The following is an 18726-nucleotide window of genomic DNA, read 5'->3' as shown; positions in this document are numbered from 1 at the left end:
TACATCGAAGTTTTTAAAATACATTACGAAAATACTGAAAAGTTTTCTAATATTATGAAAAATAGTGTTGCAAAGTGTTGGCAATGGCATGATGGTGGGAGGCAACCGACAGCTATAAAGTTACAAGTAACTACAAATATATTTCGACAATGATATGTCCTACGATCTGGCTGGCAGCTTTATCAATCTGTGGCAAAGTGCCACGGATTTATATCGCGTTAGTTTCGTCACTGTCGCAGCTACAAAACTAAACTTACAACATTCCATAGATAGCGCAGAATGGGGCGCAGATCGATAGCGCAGAATGGGAGCGCAGTTTGATAGCGCAGAATAGGAGCGCAGATTGATAGCGCAAATTGAAATGCGCTAGAGCAGTTTAGGGGCGCAGACTGCCGATTTCAGACCTCTCACATACCTGGGTAGAGTGAACGTTAGAAATGTGAGCCCGGGAAGTGACTAGATGTTTCTCACTATACATCCAGCTATTCTTTAACACATATAGTCCTTTCCATTTGTAGAGACTGTAAGTTGTCATCCTCAGTGTTGTTTTACAATCTTTACCTCACACGTAAAATTATGCAACTTTATTGGATTGCATAAAGGTGCATAATTTTAGTGAGCCATTAAACCCTTTTATACAAGTGCATAAAGATGCATATAGGCACCACCACTGACACCATGTTTACACACCTTTATGCACTGCATAAAGGTGCGTACAGGAGCTGACCAACTTTATGCAAATTTATGCAATTGCATAAAGAATGTTAAATTTGGCTTTTCATCCTTTGAAAAATATTGCACAGTATATCTCTACGGCATAATATTGCTTCCACGGGAACCTGCAGGATATACACCATAGGTTTACCCGATGAAATAAAAATGCCGCAAACTATGAGACACAAGTCGTGCCGCCTGATGCTGACGACGAAGAGCGATGGCCACGTGGTAGTTTCTCGGTATTCAAGACGGCGCCAATGACAGTATGTGCCTGGAAAGACACAAAAATGGTGAAATTTATGAGCACGGCAGTCTCTGCACATAGACCGAATCGAGCGCTAGTGAGGCGCCGATGTAAAGAAAAGAAGCGGTGCTTTTAACGAATTGAAGTAATATGCCCGAACGTTGCTGTAATGTACAATCAGTACTTCAGAGGTGTTGACTTGACTGATCAACAGCTGGCTTACTACACGCCAGGTCGATCATCGCCACTGTGGCACAGAGCTGTGTTTTACCATGAGCTGAACAAGGCACTCATGAACGCTTTCCACAACACGGCATCAGTTCATGGATACGGTCAAAGTGGATCGAGATACAGACGTAAGCTCATGTTTCGCGCCCAAGTAGCAAAACAGCTGATCTGTAATTTCTCATCAAGGCAACATCCCCCAAAGGCAAACCAGTCTGACGGCACCACGTATCATTCCTACAAATGTGGAAAGAGTTGGTCATATAATATGTCGCAATTCGGATGAAAGACGTAGTTGCGTGATGTGTCGATGTGCAGGACGGATAGTAGGCCATGGAACTCGCCCCAATCGTGTTCATCAGACAATCAACTGTTGCCTCACTTGCCAGTTACCACCGTGTCACCCACGGTACAGACAAACATGCTGGTGAGAGCACAATGTGTGAATGCCGTTTCCAGAGGACCGCAGAACTTGACTATGCACGGACTGAACATTAGTTGGTATTACAACCCTTTGTACAAAGTTGACATGGAAATAAAAAAAAAGTTCAATCGCAAACTATCGGTGAGTACGATGTACTTTTGTGTATGGTGGTGTGAAGTGAATGATTGAGTCTAACACGTTTGCGTTGGGGTAATGATCGAGTTACAACGATGATTGCATCGGACGATCGCAAGACAAGGTCTCAGCCAGAGCAGTTCCTGTTTTGGCAGAGAGCGAGTCGGTGTGGCGATGAAAAATGTATCTGAGTAGCTAACAGTCGATTTCCCCGGTCTGTCATCCCTCAAATGCGTAATAAGAATATTTTTATGATGCAAATAGTATTCGACATTTTCATACGGCTCCCTAGGCTGTACGAACCTCGAATACATCATCACATTAAAGATCACATGTCAGCTCAGGGTAGTTCAGACCATAACTGTTCAAACTGGCAGCTTCCGACCGACAAACATTGAAAAGTGATGGTCGGCCTTGTGGGAACCCGTCGTCTCAGTGTTAACATATTTTTCCCTTCGTTTCTGGTATTTATTTATTATGATAATATCTTAGATGTTGTACTATCAGTAGATGATGATATTTATGGTGATGATAAATGATAATCGTAAACTGAAATTAGATGCTAAAGCCATACCTTACTTTTTAAAAAAATTATCAACATCTGCTTATAAATTGTACAAGCAATCAGGTACTCAAGTGGCACCAAAGTACTGCAATCCAAAAACTATCACGAAAATCTCCAGAGGTTCGGAGGTGCCATCCCGTCCTTGTTTTATCCTATTGCTAATTGGAAAAAAGTTCAAGTGAATTTTTGAAAGATATTAACTTAAACCCCACAAAATAAAACAAAACAAAAAACAAATAATGCCATGTACATATTTGTCTTATTTCAGAGCCACTCATCTTATTTTTGGCATTTATTTGAGTAGTCTAGTTTATTTTGATTTATTATGTATGTTCTTCCTAGGAATTTCTGATACAGTATCAGCTTATTTTTCTCCAAAAGTAATGGACTTTGGTAATACTCTTTAATTATTATGGGAAGAACATTGTATGTTGTTCAGTTAAATGGTTAAGTCTCTGATTGTCATATTTCACCTCATACCCACTGAATGACCACAGTGCGTGATTACTTCCATCATTTAATGTTTTACCCATACTTCTTCATGATTTGTACCATTGTGGGTTGAAATTTGTATAAATTTTTTGTTTTAACATACTAACAATAATACGAAGACTAAATATACATTATTTATTATTATCCATTTAAAGTACATATTGAGAAGTTAGAGTGAAAGTTTCAAAATCAAAATTTAAAAGCGATAGAAATCACACATTGAGAAATTAGCGTTAAAGTTTCAAAATCAAAATTTAAAAGTGATAGAAATCACAGTATGCATGTACTGCAAATGTCACACTTTTCGAAACAAACAAATCGAAACTATATAAAATGTACATCTCCTCTAAATAATGCATGATATTTAAAAATCATTGATTGACAATGAATCTCCTTCTAAGTAATTGATTTTTAGTAGTCTACAGTTTTCCAAACACATGTGAGCTATGCCTGGCTTGACAGGGGAATCTCTGTTGGTACAAATCAGAATGAATCATGGGATATTTATAGTACGGGTTGGGGTCTTTGCCACAGTTAGCACAATCTACTATTAGAGAGAAATAGTCGACAATTTTGTCACAATAATAATAAAAATGTACTAATGGTTTCAAATAAAATTTAACAAAGCAAAACTTGCTTTAGTTGAGGGTAATGTAATTTGACAGTTCAATTCTGATATGCTAAAAGGTCTTTGGACAAGGGTGCCAATGTTAAGATGATACATGAATGTCCTTATGTTCCTAAGCGTGGTGGAATGGAAGGCAACATAATGATGTTCAAATCAGTAATTAAGTCATGATACCGGAGTCGATCTTAAAATATCAAATGTACCATATTGTTAGTTATGACAGTGACCTGTAAGAATTATGCCATCATAATCCATCTCACTCTTTGCATTATTTTAAATAACCATCATTGATCATTTCTACCTACAGATTTTAAAGAGGAGAAGTGAAGTGATCAATGGGGATGAGAAGGGCTTCTTGAATGACGTAACGGCAGACCTGATGTCTGATGAGGAGGTCCTACCAGATAGAAGGATAATTGCCTCCATGTCTTCTTGCGATCTGACAAATTAACTATCTGATATACACACTAAATCAGGGAATGCTTAATCACTCTAATTCAAGACTCTACATACTGCAGAGGAAGAATGGCAGAGCTAGTGAGAGGCCACCTACTTGATTAGCATGGGTTGTTTACAAGGCCACATGTGAACAAGATATTTGATTTTGGAATTTCACTATAAATATTCAGGGCTCCCATAGAGAGCTGAGCCGAGCACGTGAACACCCTACATGAGTAAAACAAACATTGGGCTGAGCATGAAAACGCCCTACATGAGCAAAAAAAACATTGGGCTGAGCATTAATACACCATACATGAGAAAAAAACGTGTTGCATTGTGGGCATTTTCAAGATGGCAGCCACCATGACAGTCTGCGCAGAGAGCTCTGGTGAGTACATATTTTGATAGATTTAACAGCTGAAAAGCATTATTTTGAAAAAATAAAAACATCAGAGTATGCAGCAGTGTTTCCAGTATCTATTCACATAGTTCATTACATAACAGGCGCTCAAACTACAAAGATTACTTCGACACAAAAACCAAGTGCGGCGAATCATTGCAGCTGTGTAAACGTCCACACTGTCTGCTGTACTGTGTATAAGAGACTAAAGCAGTGCATAGAGGTGTGTCTGTCGTTAATACCACCAGTGTTCTCCCCAGGCCATTTTAGCGTAGCGGTCCCGCTACGCTTTCGCCTCTCCCCGCTACGCTTTGATTCTCCCGCTACGCTTTGATTCTCCCCGCTACGCTTTAAAATATTCCCGCCATCCTTTAGTTCACACGCTAGCGCTCTGCGTAGCTACCAGCTGTTGCATGCATTGTCTACACATTAGCGCTCACTGCAACTTTCAACTTGGTGAAAGAGTGGAAGGTGTGAAGTATGGTATGCGTCCGATAACTTGTCCGTAAGTGTTGAGAGGAACGTTAAAACAATAGAAGAATCGGCTGGGTTGTTCACAAGTTTTCATTCTACAACGACTATTACGACCAACAAAGACCTTTAGTAGCGAGCCCAGTCCTGAGGGCGCCTATTCTGGAGCAATGTAAACATAAGTGAAATAGTTGTATGCAATCCTCGGTGTCTTTGTCCCAAAAACGTAAATCCAACTTAGAAATAGTTCCTTAAACATACCAACATCCACTGGATGAAAACCTGTATAGTAAAATGCGCTTGTACAGAAAGCTTGGTCAGTAAATATCGAACGGCAAAACGCACCAATCGTACATGGAAGCTGCCATATTGGGAAATTACGACATCTCTGAAGGAAATCGCGCGAGATTTGGAATGACCAGTGGAGGTGCGTGACAGCAAGTAAACGACGTCATTTGATCTCCCGCAAGCGATGGAAGCGGAATTTCGCCCAACGGAGCCAAATTGCCGTAGTTTTTTAGGTAAGTCTGCAAATGATGATATAGTGACTCATTTATCTATCGATATGTAACCGTAGACGAACGTCAGACGCTATGTAAAGGACAAATTAGGTTATTCCCCTTCCATTGACATCAAAAAAAGCGCTATCGGTGATTGCGCATTTCAGCGCCAGTCAAATTTCCGGCGATGGAACACTTTGCGAACAAAAGAACATCGGTAGGGCAGGCAGAACTTTCTGATTTAAATGACAATGCCATCTGAAGTACAGCGTGGAAAGTTGTATAGATGTACCCAAAAAATTAAAGCTGTGCAAGCAGGTGTGAAGTATTGGCACCAAATTTTATGTTAATATTTGCAAATGATATGCAAATGAAGTCATGATAAATACAATGATGCAGAAATTGTTTTCTCACATTATATGAAGACAGCTACATGTATGCGTGTGCACTGGTGAGTGTTGTATTGTACGTTACACACACACTCTTAGGACACACAACCAACTAACAAAAGCATTTTCTTTTTAAAACACAGTAAAATAATGTAATAGTTATAGGACAAAGGTTTTGTGTCATAAGTATGAAGTGGTAGGTGTAGAAATGTTTTTTATGATTTTTTAGGTTTAAAACACAATTTCATACTTCAAAAGTGTTATTTTTGTACTTCACCAGGTTAAGCACCTTCACAGTTACAAATTTGACCCTGAATAAGACTTGATAGGTGGTAATGAATGCTTCCTAATATGTAAATTTTTACACGCTCATTTGCATATCAAAAGACAGCCATTTTGGAAATTTGTCAGAAGTTCAGCCCAAATACCACATTTTAAATCAGCGTTTCTCACTCATTATGCCTCAAAATTCTTTCTTTTTTTCAGATCCCTGTACTTTTAGGACCACACTTCCAGAAGAAGTTGTCTGATTCTGTAAAACTTCAATAAAAAATTTCCAGTGGGATAGCTACCTTTAGTCGGTATACATCGAGGACAAGTATTCACAGAGTTAGGCGGTGTAGCACTAGCGGGGCCTGTGATCACATTCCCATGCTTTGATCAACGAAATGGACCGCAAAAGAAACAAAAGAAGCAGTTGACTAGTGAGGTTGATTATGATTTTACAACGATAATCTTTTTTTTTTGTCCGAGTACGATCACGATCGCGATCGAGTTCACATTGCATAAATTCCAATATGGCGGCGGCCATGTTGGCCGACGTGTTTATAACGTGTTGACATTGATCCTGGCGTCGCGTGTGGTTCCACTCTGACACGTTCTCTGAAAGATTTTACACCTGATTTTCGAGTGATTCTAGTCGTACTTAGTTCAAGTCTTGTGATCATCTTGGTGGTATTTTTAAAATCAAGAATCGAACGACGATGTTCAGTGGCACTGGTAGTTACGCGGGGGGGGGGGGGGGGGGGGGGGGGGGGGGGGTGGGGGGCTGGTTGAAATTGATCCCCGTGATGAAACATTATTCGCGGTGTTTGTCGTTCAAAAATGATATAAAAATCAATACATTTCTTGTGTAAAGCTTAAACTTATGAATTTTCCTCTTTGTTGGCAATTTTTGACAATGTTATCAGCAATATATGTATTAATGAAACTCCAATCAGAGTCTGACGAACCATTTCTTGCTTTCAATCTGAACTTGCTGTTACTGTTTGAATCTTCGATTTTATTTGCAATTGTACTATACTGTGATGATTTATTTAAGTGTAATAAAGAGTTTCCATGATGTTCAAATTGCATACTTGTATGTTACCATTGCATTTTGTTGTGAGTGTACATGAATGCCTGGGTGCATGTACTTGTGCAAGCTTACATCCATATGCAAATATAATTAATGATATGCAAATGATTATGCAAATTAGCCGCTACGCTTTTGCTTGATCCTGGGGAGAACACTGACCACTCATTGTTGTCATCAATATAGTGCCAGGGAAGTGATGTAACTCTGTGGCATAAAAATAGCCAACTTGAACCGTCAGTTTTTACCACTCCAGTGTGATACAGAGAATCAAAACTGTCTTCAATCCCTTCTATGGATCAAATTGAATTGATTTTAAGAAAAGCAAAGGTACCCTGGACAGTAATTCCACTATAACTATAGTTTTGGGGCAAAAAACTTATTACGAATGGACTTCAAATTACGTATAACAATCTGAAGTTGTACTTTACAAATATTACTTCATTTTATTTCAAGTATAGACATTGTAAATAACCAATAAAAACGTGGCCACCGTAAAGGCTATAGTAGAGACAAATGATCATGCCGATGTTCATTTAAAGAAGTGCACTTTTCACACTGAAAGTAGCTTTACAGATAGCATTTGAATAAACATTAAAACTGTTAGGCCATTCATTATTTATTATTCTGTGATATTTTGCAAATAAAGTCGCAATGCTATATTTTCAAACCACATGGTGTCATTATGGCTATTGGTATGTCAACAATTTTCAAAACAGTTACCACTGAATTTAGCAGTCCACCTTGTAATGACAGTAACAATCCAAAATTGTAACAGGTAATTATCTTCTTTCACAGAACATACATGTCACTGATGAAAACAACATGCCTTTCCAGAAAAGGAGAAAAAGCCAACTTTCTCTGAACAGAAAGAAAAAGAACAAGAAAAGAAAATGAAGACAAAGAAAGTTCTTCATCTTTCCTGCCCTATTCTGAGGATATGTCAATAAATGGTATGTATCATATGCTACTGTGCTGTGCCAGTCTGTGTACCAAATACACATTATTGATGTTTGTAGTTATACAAACAAAAGTAATTGAAGTTCAACATATTCTTTGCATTTGGCACACTGTTTACAAAATAATTAGAAATTTCCATGTACCAGTATATTTAATTACTAGATACTCATACAGGACAGACTTCTAGGAATTACAGTTTGTTGATTTGGTTTCTTTCTTAATTATTTGCAGATCATGAACCCATTTACCACAGTACCCCCGTAAAGTGTTGTTCTGTTAATCCAAACAGTGGCAGTAGATCTAATGAAACATTGCAAGACGCCTCAAATCTTGTGCTTTCTGACAGTGAGACTGTGCTTTCGGGTAAAAGTGAAACGATGTAAACTTAGATGATAACGATGGTCAAGATGCGTGATTTTGTGCCATGCATGTGAAACTCCACTCTACACCAAAACGCTATGCAGCAGAGGAAATACTTCTGGACTACTCTGTTCCTATTGTGGCAAATATAATTCTTTTGAAATTGATCTGGTGGAATCTCTATTGTGTCACCATTCCATAATTTCTCACTCATAAATGTGTGATAAATGTGGTTTCCGACCAGTGGAGACTTCTGAACATCATTCATGCATGTCATCATGATAGGCAAATATGTGAACTCTGTGGTGCTGGTGCATCTTACTTCATTAATAAATCTCATGATAGAAGTACGACAGTGGCACCAACAACATCAACAGGGCCGTCAAGCAATCAAGATGTGAAACACGATGAAATCCATAATATACTTACTGATGAATACAGGGAAGAAAAGAAAGAAGAGGAAGACAAACAGGAACAGGACTTTATTACCCTGCTAACCACAACAGTGTACAAAAGTAAAAGTCTTATCAACAGTGACCATGAATCTCAAGTTCATCAGCTAATAATGGAAATTATTGCTGCAGTTTCAAATGGAAGCTCGATACAGAGAGTCTTACATACTCTGTTATGTTTGATACAGTGAAAGCATTGAACTCACAATCTTTGACTGAAATGCGATTCAGTACAAAGTCAAAGTTATTTTGGAAAAATTTTTGAACAAGTTTGGAGCTGCACCTCTTAGAATGTTGTCTGGTTGGAAACATACTGGTTCTATTCTGCATGACAAAAGCAGTAGAGGCCATCTGTCAGGAGAAATATGCAGATATTATACTTGCAATACCTAGTGAAGAGGTTTTGAAAAAGTTTGACCCGTATGTTGGTGGTTGGCCGTAAAACCATTCCACCAGGTATTTGCCATGCCATTGTGGATAGGGTGGCTCAATCTTCATCAGAATCAGGAATCTGCATAGCCTTTGGATGGAAAACGCATAGCCCCAGGTTTAAAGGGCGACAAAGGTGATATAAATCTGCTTAGGCCAGGAAGAAGATTTGGGTGTTTTAACTCCAAGTCAGCAAAGGGAAGAGTATAAAGACATCATAGCAAGTATTGAAGAGTTACAGAACATACTTGGCATGAAATCCAATACTCCTGTAAATAATATGCAAGTGGCAACCAGAATAAGAACTTTGCTAACAACTCTAACAGAGAAAAGTTCAACAACCAAAATAAATCTGCACAAGAAAAAGTATGCTCTTGAAAAGTTGAAAACAAAGCAGAGCAGAGTGAAGACAACAAGACAAAGTACAGTATCCCATCAGTCTGATAACAGCAAATATCTTACAACTTGTTGAAATCCAAACTACAGGTAACACCCTAAGAGACAATTTAGCCGGACTTTGTGCTGAACTTTTGAATGGAGAAGTTTTATGGCCTACATTGATGGCTGTTGATATTTCTCAATGTGCAAGATATCATGCATTGCATGACATTGACCTTCTAGCTGCTTCTCATGATGTGGAAATGCAACAACTATACCAGTGTATCATTAATGAAGGTTTGCATGTTGTAAAGCAGCGGTCGGTTGCATGGTTTCAACAAAGGAAGCAAGTAAAAGTCACAGGAAGTAGGCTTCATTATGCACTTGGATGTGCAGGACTTAAAGAACAGCAAGAACATTACAGAACAATGATGCTTGGTTTGAGGCACCTGCTCCAAGTCAGGCAGCAAAAGAAGCAATGGAATGGGGTACAATCCATGAGATATGTGCTGTGGCAACTTTGGCCACAAAGTTCCTACCTGTATACTATCCAGAGTGTTGCCTGCTGGAAGTTGGGGATCAAGGTGAACCTTGGTGATTTAGACATTATCATATCTTCCAGACGGTCATCTTATCAACAACACAGACAATACCAGAGTTGCAGCATTGGAAATTAAATGTCCTAAAAATCAAATGATTCCAGAGACAATTCCTGCAAGATACTACCTTCAAGTGCAAGCTGAGATCATGACTGATGAATCCTTTAATTACTGCATATTTTGTGTTTGGACTGAAGATACAACCACAAATCTTCAGAATTAATAAGGACAAGGAGATATGGCCTCTTATTTATGCTGAAACTGAACAGTGTGTATGGCTGTCACCCAAAATGCCCAACTCGGTTATCCCAAAGCTCAAAATTGCTGAAAGAGAAGATAAAATTGGTGTTAAAAACTAACTGCAAGGTTATCTGTGAATTGAAATCTGTCCACGCTTGTATTTTCAATGGTGTTGGTGACCAGGTCAGCACTACCAGTATGAATAACAACTTTAGTGCTTACACTACTGAAGTATGTCACGAGGCACTATTTAAGTGTACTGAAAATACAGGAGAGATTTGCAGTAGACTGTCAGAGAAATTAGAGGAAGTAATCCATTATCTAAAGCATCATCACCAGTTATCTAGGAGAAAGGCAACTGAAGTTGTAACATTTTGCTTCAGAGTTGGACAGACTATGGTCACAGGATCAAACCTATGGTGCTCCAGTCTGCTACTTCCTTAAAGGATACAGTCTTACTAATGATATTGTAAGAAATATATTAGAAGATGTGTTGGATGCATGCCATGAAAGAGGCATCCATTGTCCAGTACAAAGCTTTGATGGGCAGTACTTGTCTCTCCTGCAGTCAAGTTTTGATGGTCAACCACAGACTTTACTGCAGCTCCAGAAAACATACTGGGCAAAAGTGCAGAGTATGACCAAGACTGAATTGTTAGCAGAAATTAAACAAGCAAATACCACAAAATCTCTGTGTGATATTGATATTGTCAAACAAAGCAATGGAGTAATTGTTGTTGGACGCAAGGAACCAGGTATTTTGCCACAGAGTGCTGTCAAGTTCATACATGTCATGAAAAATACAGATGCGGTAATGAACACACATGACCCATCCTCTGCAGATCATACAACTTCAAACATGCCTGAAATGGATAATATCTTGTTGATGTACCCCAAAGAGTTATAGAATCTGAAGATGAGAGTATACAAAGCTACTTCAGGACTACAATAAGTGAGGGAAATGATGGAGAAGATAATGTGGTATATGAAGAACACCTCAGCAGCAACAATTCTGGAAAGATACATGTGGTGGATGATAATGGCAGGGTGGATAACAGAAACAACTATGACGACGATGATTGCGATGACAATGTTGATGATGGTGGTGGTTCTTGTAATGATGATGGTGATGATGATGGTGGTGAGGATGTTGGCATGCATGCAGATATTGATAATGATGGTGTCACCATGCCGGTCTGTAGAATTGATGAATATGCATCAGACAGTGTACATGTGCATGTTTCATCAACATTACACAAGACAAGGTCACTTTAAGTGGAAGTGACAAAGAGAAATTACTTGCACTACTAAAAGACACAATATCAAGATGGTCTTCACTCACTGTGAATGATTTAATGACAACTTTGAAGTCATGTGAAGATGTGTCACACTTGACAGTGATGGAACTTAAGGTGATGCTGAAATTTCTTAAGTGGAAAAGAATTTACCTGTGATATTGTTCTGGTCGAAAACAAAGTTTGGTGAGACAAATTACAAGACTACTCATGCTTCCAGGAGAAATACCAGCCCAGCGTTTACGCAAACAGTCACCACAAAAGCTATCAGCATTAGCCTTTAAAGCAATAAATACTCCAAAGTACAGGAAGGTTGCTGTCTGTGTGTCTCTATGCAACATGGAAATTTCCCGAGGTTGTGAAAAAAATGGAAAGAAACCTCCAGGATCAGGCATGGAATGGTTATTTCTGGCCTGGAAAAGTATGGAAAAATAGATTGGTTCTATACACCTGAATTTTCATCGAAGAGAAATTGTCTACAAGTCAGGAAAATTGATCCACACCATCTACTAACACGTCATAGGTCTGCCTTGTGCAAACGTGATATTGGATATGCCAAAAGGAACAACTTTCTGGAAGTTGCTGCAGATAATTCAACACCATTAAAGATTGGTATGCTGGAAGATTCACTTAATATGCAAAGTACAGATTATGCTAGGATTACTTTTTCATCTGAAGTAGAAGAAGCATTGAAAGAAAAGGGATACTGTTCTTCTGCTAATCTGTGCAAGAACATCAGAGAATGGTTTCAAGCTGCAGATGAACCTGGTATATCTGCAATGGAAAGATGTCAGATGAAAATGAGGTATGTAAAAATCAGTAAAGTTACAGATACATTGTACTAAAATAGGTGTGTTGTGTGTGTGTGTGTGTGTGTGTGTGTGTGGTGTGTGTGATATGATATCCTGTTCCTGATGCAGATGTAAATCTACATGATTAAGTAGAAAAGACACTTTTGTCCAAGAAAATGTCACACTTCACTGTGGTAAGTAACTAATCAAAGTGTCATGCATTTACATTTTCAGATACAGGAGTATGCTGATAGAGATGGCTAACCTACAGAGCTTTCCTCCACCAGGAATGTTCATAAAGGGTTACCCAAAAGCTCTCTGGGAGTCAACAATTGCAAGCATTGATGCTGATATAATCCTTTATGGTATTTCAAAAAGAGGGACATACAATCAACGTGCTGTCAGTTCACAGCCATGTGAAGGCCTTTACTCAAGCCTTGCCACTTTACCTGGATCAAGAAATGGAGTTCCTAACTGTACAGACCTAGAAACAAACATGGCCAAGATATGTGGAGAAATAGTTGTTCGCTATGACCCAAAACAGGTTGGCCATTAATACCATATTTTTACAACATTATAAGTTCTGCCTTTCACCTTTATAAACACTAAACCAGGAAAGGTACAGTTTAGTTATCTCAAAGTGTACTACTCAGTTAACATTGTGTATATCCTGGTTATGTAAGCTTAAATGTACATTTACATAAAGTAAAACTGCTACTGCATGGTACACTGTACCACAGTCCCTCTATATAGAGGGACTGTGACTGTACATTCATTTGCAGATAGTACGTAACTCACCATGTACCAGATATTTCCCATTTCAGAAACATTACTGAAACAGCCATTTATATGTATTCTTTTTATAGCTTACACATTTTGTTGTTGGCCGATGAATTTATTGATAATTTGTACATAATTAAATTTGCTGTCTGGTACAGAATAGAAACCATCTTTACAATGAACGGAAATTATAGTAATAAGTTTTCAGTAGGTATGTATGGTGCTGTTGACATGTGTTTGACAAGAAGTGTGTTTACTTTTCAGAGGGTTTCCCTTACGCATGTCGTCAGCACCAGTCTATCCACAACACAACTGGAATCTGATGTTGGGCCACTTCCACAACCAAAAGTAGTACCAAGCTATGTAAACCAAATACAGCTTGTGGTAAGTACATGCACTTAGGTTCTTCTGTCATTCAGGGGTGACACACTGTAAGTTTATCCAATGGGAGGAATCTTTCTGATTAGGGATGCATCACAGGCAATTGTACTAGAATTCTCACAACTCAGGACAGCTTTCCATTTTGTTTTTCAGAACCACTTATTTGACAGTAAAAACAGGAAAAGACGAGCACGACACAAGCCAATCGGAATATCTAATTTGGATGAGCCTGCAAAGGGGGTTCAGGGTGTACGACAGTACCACAAACTCAATGAAGGAAGGTTAAATGCATTGATTAGTTCAGGAAATTAGCCAATGGAATTTACCAGATTTAGTCACCATCTGTCTTGCATCTGTGGCCTAGTATTAACTTTCACACACATGACTGCATATATGCTGAATTAGCAGTTGAAGACCTTTGGTTTCAGTAAAGACAATTTTAGGCATGACAAAATTGGCAAGACTTGTGAGTCGTCAAAATTTGGGAACACAACTTGTACCATGAACTTGTGGAAAGTCTCTTTAACATCAGTCTAGCATCTCTCCTCCTCCTTCTTGATATTGTCAAACTCAGAAGCTGACATCTCGCATTGCAGTTCACAATTTGATACCAGTGATAGCAAACTGAGAAGATTATACAACAAGGCTTACCCTGGAAGTCAATAAAAGTTAGTGTTTTTCTACTAATGCTTAGTAATGTTACAGTGAGAGAGGTGTATTATGAACATAAGTACCCCTGGCTTGACTATATTCATTTATCCAATCAACAGCGGATTATACTCTTTGATTGACTTCTAGGGTAAGCCAGTTACATAATGTTCTACATACATGTAGGCTATCACCTGTACTGGGTACCAGCAATCTAACTAAGTAATAAGAAACAACATAATTTTATGGAAAACAAGATTTCACACTTATTTATTGGAATGTCTTTACCGCTTGAGAAGTATAAATTAATGTAACAAAACTGTGATATTAAATACATAGAAACAATAGAGTACTGTATGATATAGCAAGTGTGGCATTTTTCTCTAACCTTGTATAAACACAAATACACTCGGCAACTGAAGTACACTATGTTGGTTCATAATAATAAACAGAAAACAACACTATCTCATTACTCTAAAAAGATAAATATAACTGTGATATTAAATACATAGAAACAATAGAGTACTGTATGATATAGCAAGTGTGGCATTTTTCTCTAACCTTGTATAAACACAAATACACTCGGCAACTGAAGTACACTATGTTGGTTCATAATAATAAACAGAAAACAACACTATCTTGTTACTCTAAAAAGATAAATATAACGAAACTCACTAACTGAACCTGACTGGCAGTATATGTAAATTAACAGTGGATATGCAAACACTCCTGTGGCGATCGATTGAGATGGGGGGTTTCATCACCACGGAACCACTGTGAGCCAACCCATAGGATTTCTCAGCAGTCTATTACACCACCAATCGGTGTCACTGATTAGCACACAAAATAATGAAATATATTAGTCTTTGATTAAATCATCTGGTACCTGCTTTATCATTGACTAGCTGTGACTCATTCTCTACTGCTAACTACCATGACGATAACAACATAAATTATGAACCATGTTCTGTGACCCCTTACAGTCTCTGCTCAAATTTGAACTTTTGTCACTGGTGTATAGCACACTGAATATGTTAGAAGTCCAAAACTAAAAAATTGAGCAGAATCCCTCGATAGCTCACTTGAGAATACATATTACTGTCAAGGTAATGAGCAGGAGTGTGAGATCATTTGCAGGTAGTCATGATAACGCAGATACAGTTTGAATTATTCAAAGGTGAAAATATTTCATTATCATGCCAGCTAAATCAGTGACACTGATCAGTGTTGCTGTAAACTACCAAGAAAGCTTATGGGTTGGGTTGAAGTGGTTCTGGGGTGATGACCCCTGACCTGAGTGTGAGCGATACACCACAATACCACTGGGGTATTCACAGCTACATGCAAGTAAAACCATATAATGGAAGTAAATACAAATAATGAACACAAAACAATATATACTGTTAGTTTTTACTCTTACAGATACATAATGCCCTTTTTTTAGCAATCAGTTGAAAATCTACAAAACTATAATATGCACTTCATTCATCCTGAGAGTGAAGGTGGTACAAAATGTATTTGAAGTAAAGCAATGTAATTGTGAACCTGACATGAATCTTGCAAAAATGTCATTTTTAAACACTTTATTGCTGACAGTGTAAACACTTTTATTGCTGACAGTGAATGCAGAACAAATATATTGTACTTGAAGTAAAGCAATGTAAATATTGACCTGGTGTGAAACTTGCACAACTGTGTAAATGCAGATAATTTGTTCTGAGATTTAAGATAATACAATATGTGTTTTTTCTACTGAAAACAATGTAAATGTAAATGTGACCATGGTAAGAAACCAGCAAAACTGTTTTTTTTGTATTATTTCATTCTGAGACTGAAGACAGTACATTTTATGTGTTTTTACAACTGAAAACAATGTAAATGTAAATGTGACCATGGTAAGAAACCAGCAAAACTGTTTTTTTTGTATTATTTCATTCTGAGACTGAAGACAGTACATTTTATGTGTTTTTACAACTGAAAACAATGTAAATGTAAATGTGACCAAGGTAAGAAACCAGCAAAACTGTTTTTTGTATTATTTCATTCTGAGACTGAAGACAGTACATTTTATGTGTTTTTACTTAACACGTAAATGTAAATGTGACCATGGTAAGAAACCAGCAAAACTGTTTTTTGTATTATTTCATTCTGAGACTGAAGACAGTACATTTTATGTGTTTTTACCAAAACACGTAAATGTTAATGTGACCATGGAAAGAAACCAGCAAAACTCTTTTTTGTATTATTTCATTCTGAGACTGAAGACAGTACAAAATTTGTTTGCACTAGGGCAATGCAAATGTGAACCTGATGTGAACCTGTCTTTTTTCTGAATGTGAAGACAATTGTATGTGTAATTCCTTGCCATTATATACCTGATATTTTGAAGCTGTAAACAAATGTACCAGTAAAATGTAAAATTACATATATGATTGTACACTGAGTGACACCATCATAGTTTCACAACAATTCTGTACATAAATAACATCTGTAAATATAATCATGTGCATACCAGCATACAAATAAAATATTTTAAGTGTTGCTACTGCAAGGTGGCTTTGACTAATGTTTGAAAAGTTTTGCTGGATGAGACTGATGGGTGAATGAGTAAATAAAGAATTCATGAAGAGGCTATGCAATACAATCTTGTTTTTTGATAAATTCAATAAGACTGGTTTTACAGTAAAATGAATCTTGGATAACTTCAAAGGCACATGAATGAAAATTCAGCCAAAGCAATGTTCTTTTTTAGTATGCAAACCAAGGTAGGATGTAATGTGTGGAAATGGCTGTTCTGTAATCTATACAATATATACTGATTGCACAAATAGGAAATATAGCGGTATGATCTTACTTCCAAAACACTCTTGCGGCATACACGTGCATTTTTGCTTTTTCTCATGTGAGGCTAAACCTAACTTGCTCTTGAAAATTTTACCACAAGTGGAACAAATGTACACAGAATCATTGTGTTTTGATTGTGCATGTCTCTTAAGATCACTTTTTGTGGAGGATGTATATTACACATTCACACTTGAAAGGCTTTGTGTTGTCATGAACTTTCAAGTGTGATTTATACCTGTCTTAATCCCAAAAGACTTAGAGCAGAATTCACACTGGAACTTCTGTTCATGATTCTTGCAGTGTTTCTGTAGGCTGTACCTGCAGTTTAAGGTCTTTGAACACACATTACATTTATATTTTCAGCCTTCATGCCTCTCTTCATGAGATTTTATGCTTTGGAAAGTTTTTGCCTTGAAGCCACATAGTCTACACTCTCGTAAGGGCTAATTTGTGTGCAAAACATTGTGCTCTTCCAGTTTACGTCTTCCACAAAAACCTTTGAACAAATGTTACATTTGTACGTATACAGTTCTGTATGGTTGACAGAGTGACGTTGGAGTGCGTTTTGCTCTTGTAACGCTTGCCACAACCATCAATTTCACATACATATCCTTTCAGCTCAGCCTCATCAGTCTTTTGCCTATCACAATCATCAGATGTATTTTTAGTGGAATTCACATCCTCTCCCCCTTCATCAATTTCCTGCACGATATTTTTATTGCCGTTCTCATCAACATCTCTATCTTCATCACTTTCCATCGAGACATTTTCAGTGGCATCGTCATTATCATCCCCATGTCCAGCTCCATCAATTCCGAGCAAAATGTCAAGAGCCGCTGTGAATGAAGAAGAAAACATGTTTTCATTTTCACCGTCACCATGGCAATATTACCAGTTTTGACATTTTGCAGAAAGGTTCAGCATCGATCAGTCAGTAAAGCCGTAAGGACATGCTTCATGTAGAATTTGAATGACCTTCAGGGGACAGTCTGACTTGAGCTTGCAACTAAAGTCACTATTACACCACTTCTCTGGAGCTTAAATAATCAAAGTACTTACCTGCCAACAACTAAGAATACCCCTGCCATTCTCAGGCCTTGACATTCTAAAATTTCATTTAAAATAATTGTTCATTTCCTAACTCACTTTTATTCATGATCCATGATTCAACAAACCAAAGATGATGGACACATTGAAAATAAAACTGATATTTTCCACTTCAAGACCTTTATCTTACATGTAAAGCAGTGTTTTTAAATGTATGGAGGACACAACCTGACTGAGAGCCATGGAAATACTGACACACCCACATGCATTGCCTTAGTCTCTGATACACAGTACAGCACACAGTGTGGAAGTTTACACAGCTACAATGATTCGCCCCACTTGGTTTTTGTGTCGAAGTAATCTTTGTAGTTTGAGCGCCTGTTATGTAATGAACTATGTGAATAGATACTTGAAACACTGCTGCATACTCTGATGTTTTTATTTTTTCAAAATAATGTTTTCAGCGGTTAAATCTATCAAAATATGTGTACTCACCAGAGCTCTCTGTGCAGGCTGTCATGGTGGCTGCCATCTTGA

The 18726-nt window shown here is 37.8% G+C and overlaps 1 protein-coding gene and 1 long non-coding RNA gene across 2 annotated transcripts; one reads left to right on the top strand and one right to left on the bottom strand.

Annotated features, from left to right (window-relative positions):
* Window positions 1-4057: 4057 nt before the first annotated feature.
* LOC139148437 (uncharacterized) lies at window positions 4058-16926 on the top strand. The gene is made up of 6 exons (XM_070719896.1): window positions 4058-4259; window positions 7784-7938; window positions 8177-12503; window positions 12724-13029; window positions 13531-13653; window positions 13804-16926. Exons 3-5 carry the CDS (start codon window positions 12097-12099, stop codon window positions 13619-13621), a joined length of 804 nt encoding a protein of 267 aa, XP_070575997.1. The 5' UTR covers window positions 4058-4259; window positions 7784-7938; window positions 8177-12096; the 3' UTR covers window positions 13622-13653; window positions 13804-16926.
* On the bottom strand, window positions 4517-6672 carry LOC139148439 (uncharacterized). The gene is made up of 2 exons (XR_011555934.1): window positions 6204-6672; window positions 4517-4869 (listed from the first exon to the last, which is right to left on the bottom strand). It is a non-coding gene; the product is annotated as an uncharacterized lncRNA (long non-coding RNA).
* Window positions 16927-18726: the final 1800 nt, after the last annotated feature.

This window comes from Ptychodera flava, chromosome 13 (assembly GCF_041260155.1).
Source record: "Ptychodera flava strain L36383 chromosome 13, AS_Pfla_20210202, whole genome shotgun sequence".
Classification (NCBI taxonomy): Eukaryota; Metazoa; Hemichordata; class Enteropneusta; family Ptychoderidae; genus Ptychodera; species Ptychodera flava.
Note: the sequence above shows the minus strand (reverse complement) of the source record. Positions and strands in the feature narration are given on the sequence as shown.

Excerpts from the sequence above, each read along its gene's own strand:
- LOC139148437 (XM_070719896.1), top strand. The coding sequence starts at position 12,097 with ATGGTTATTTCTGGCCTGGAAAAGTATGGAAAAATAGATTGGTTCTAT. Across the intron at positions 12,504-12,723 it reads AGATGTCAGATGAAAATGAG|ATACAGGAGTATGCTGATAG; the intron begins GTATGTAAAAAT and ends TTACATTTTCAG. Across the intron at positions 13,030-13,530 it reads GTTGTTCGCTATGACCCAAA|CAGAGGGTTTCCCTTACGCA; the intron begins ACAGGTTGGCCA and ends GTGTTTACTTTT.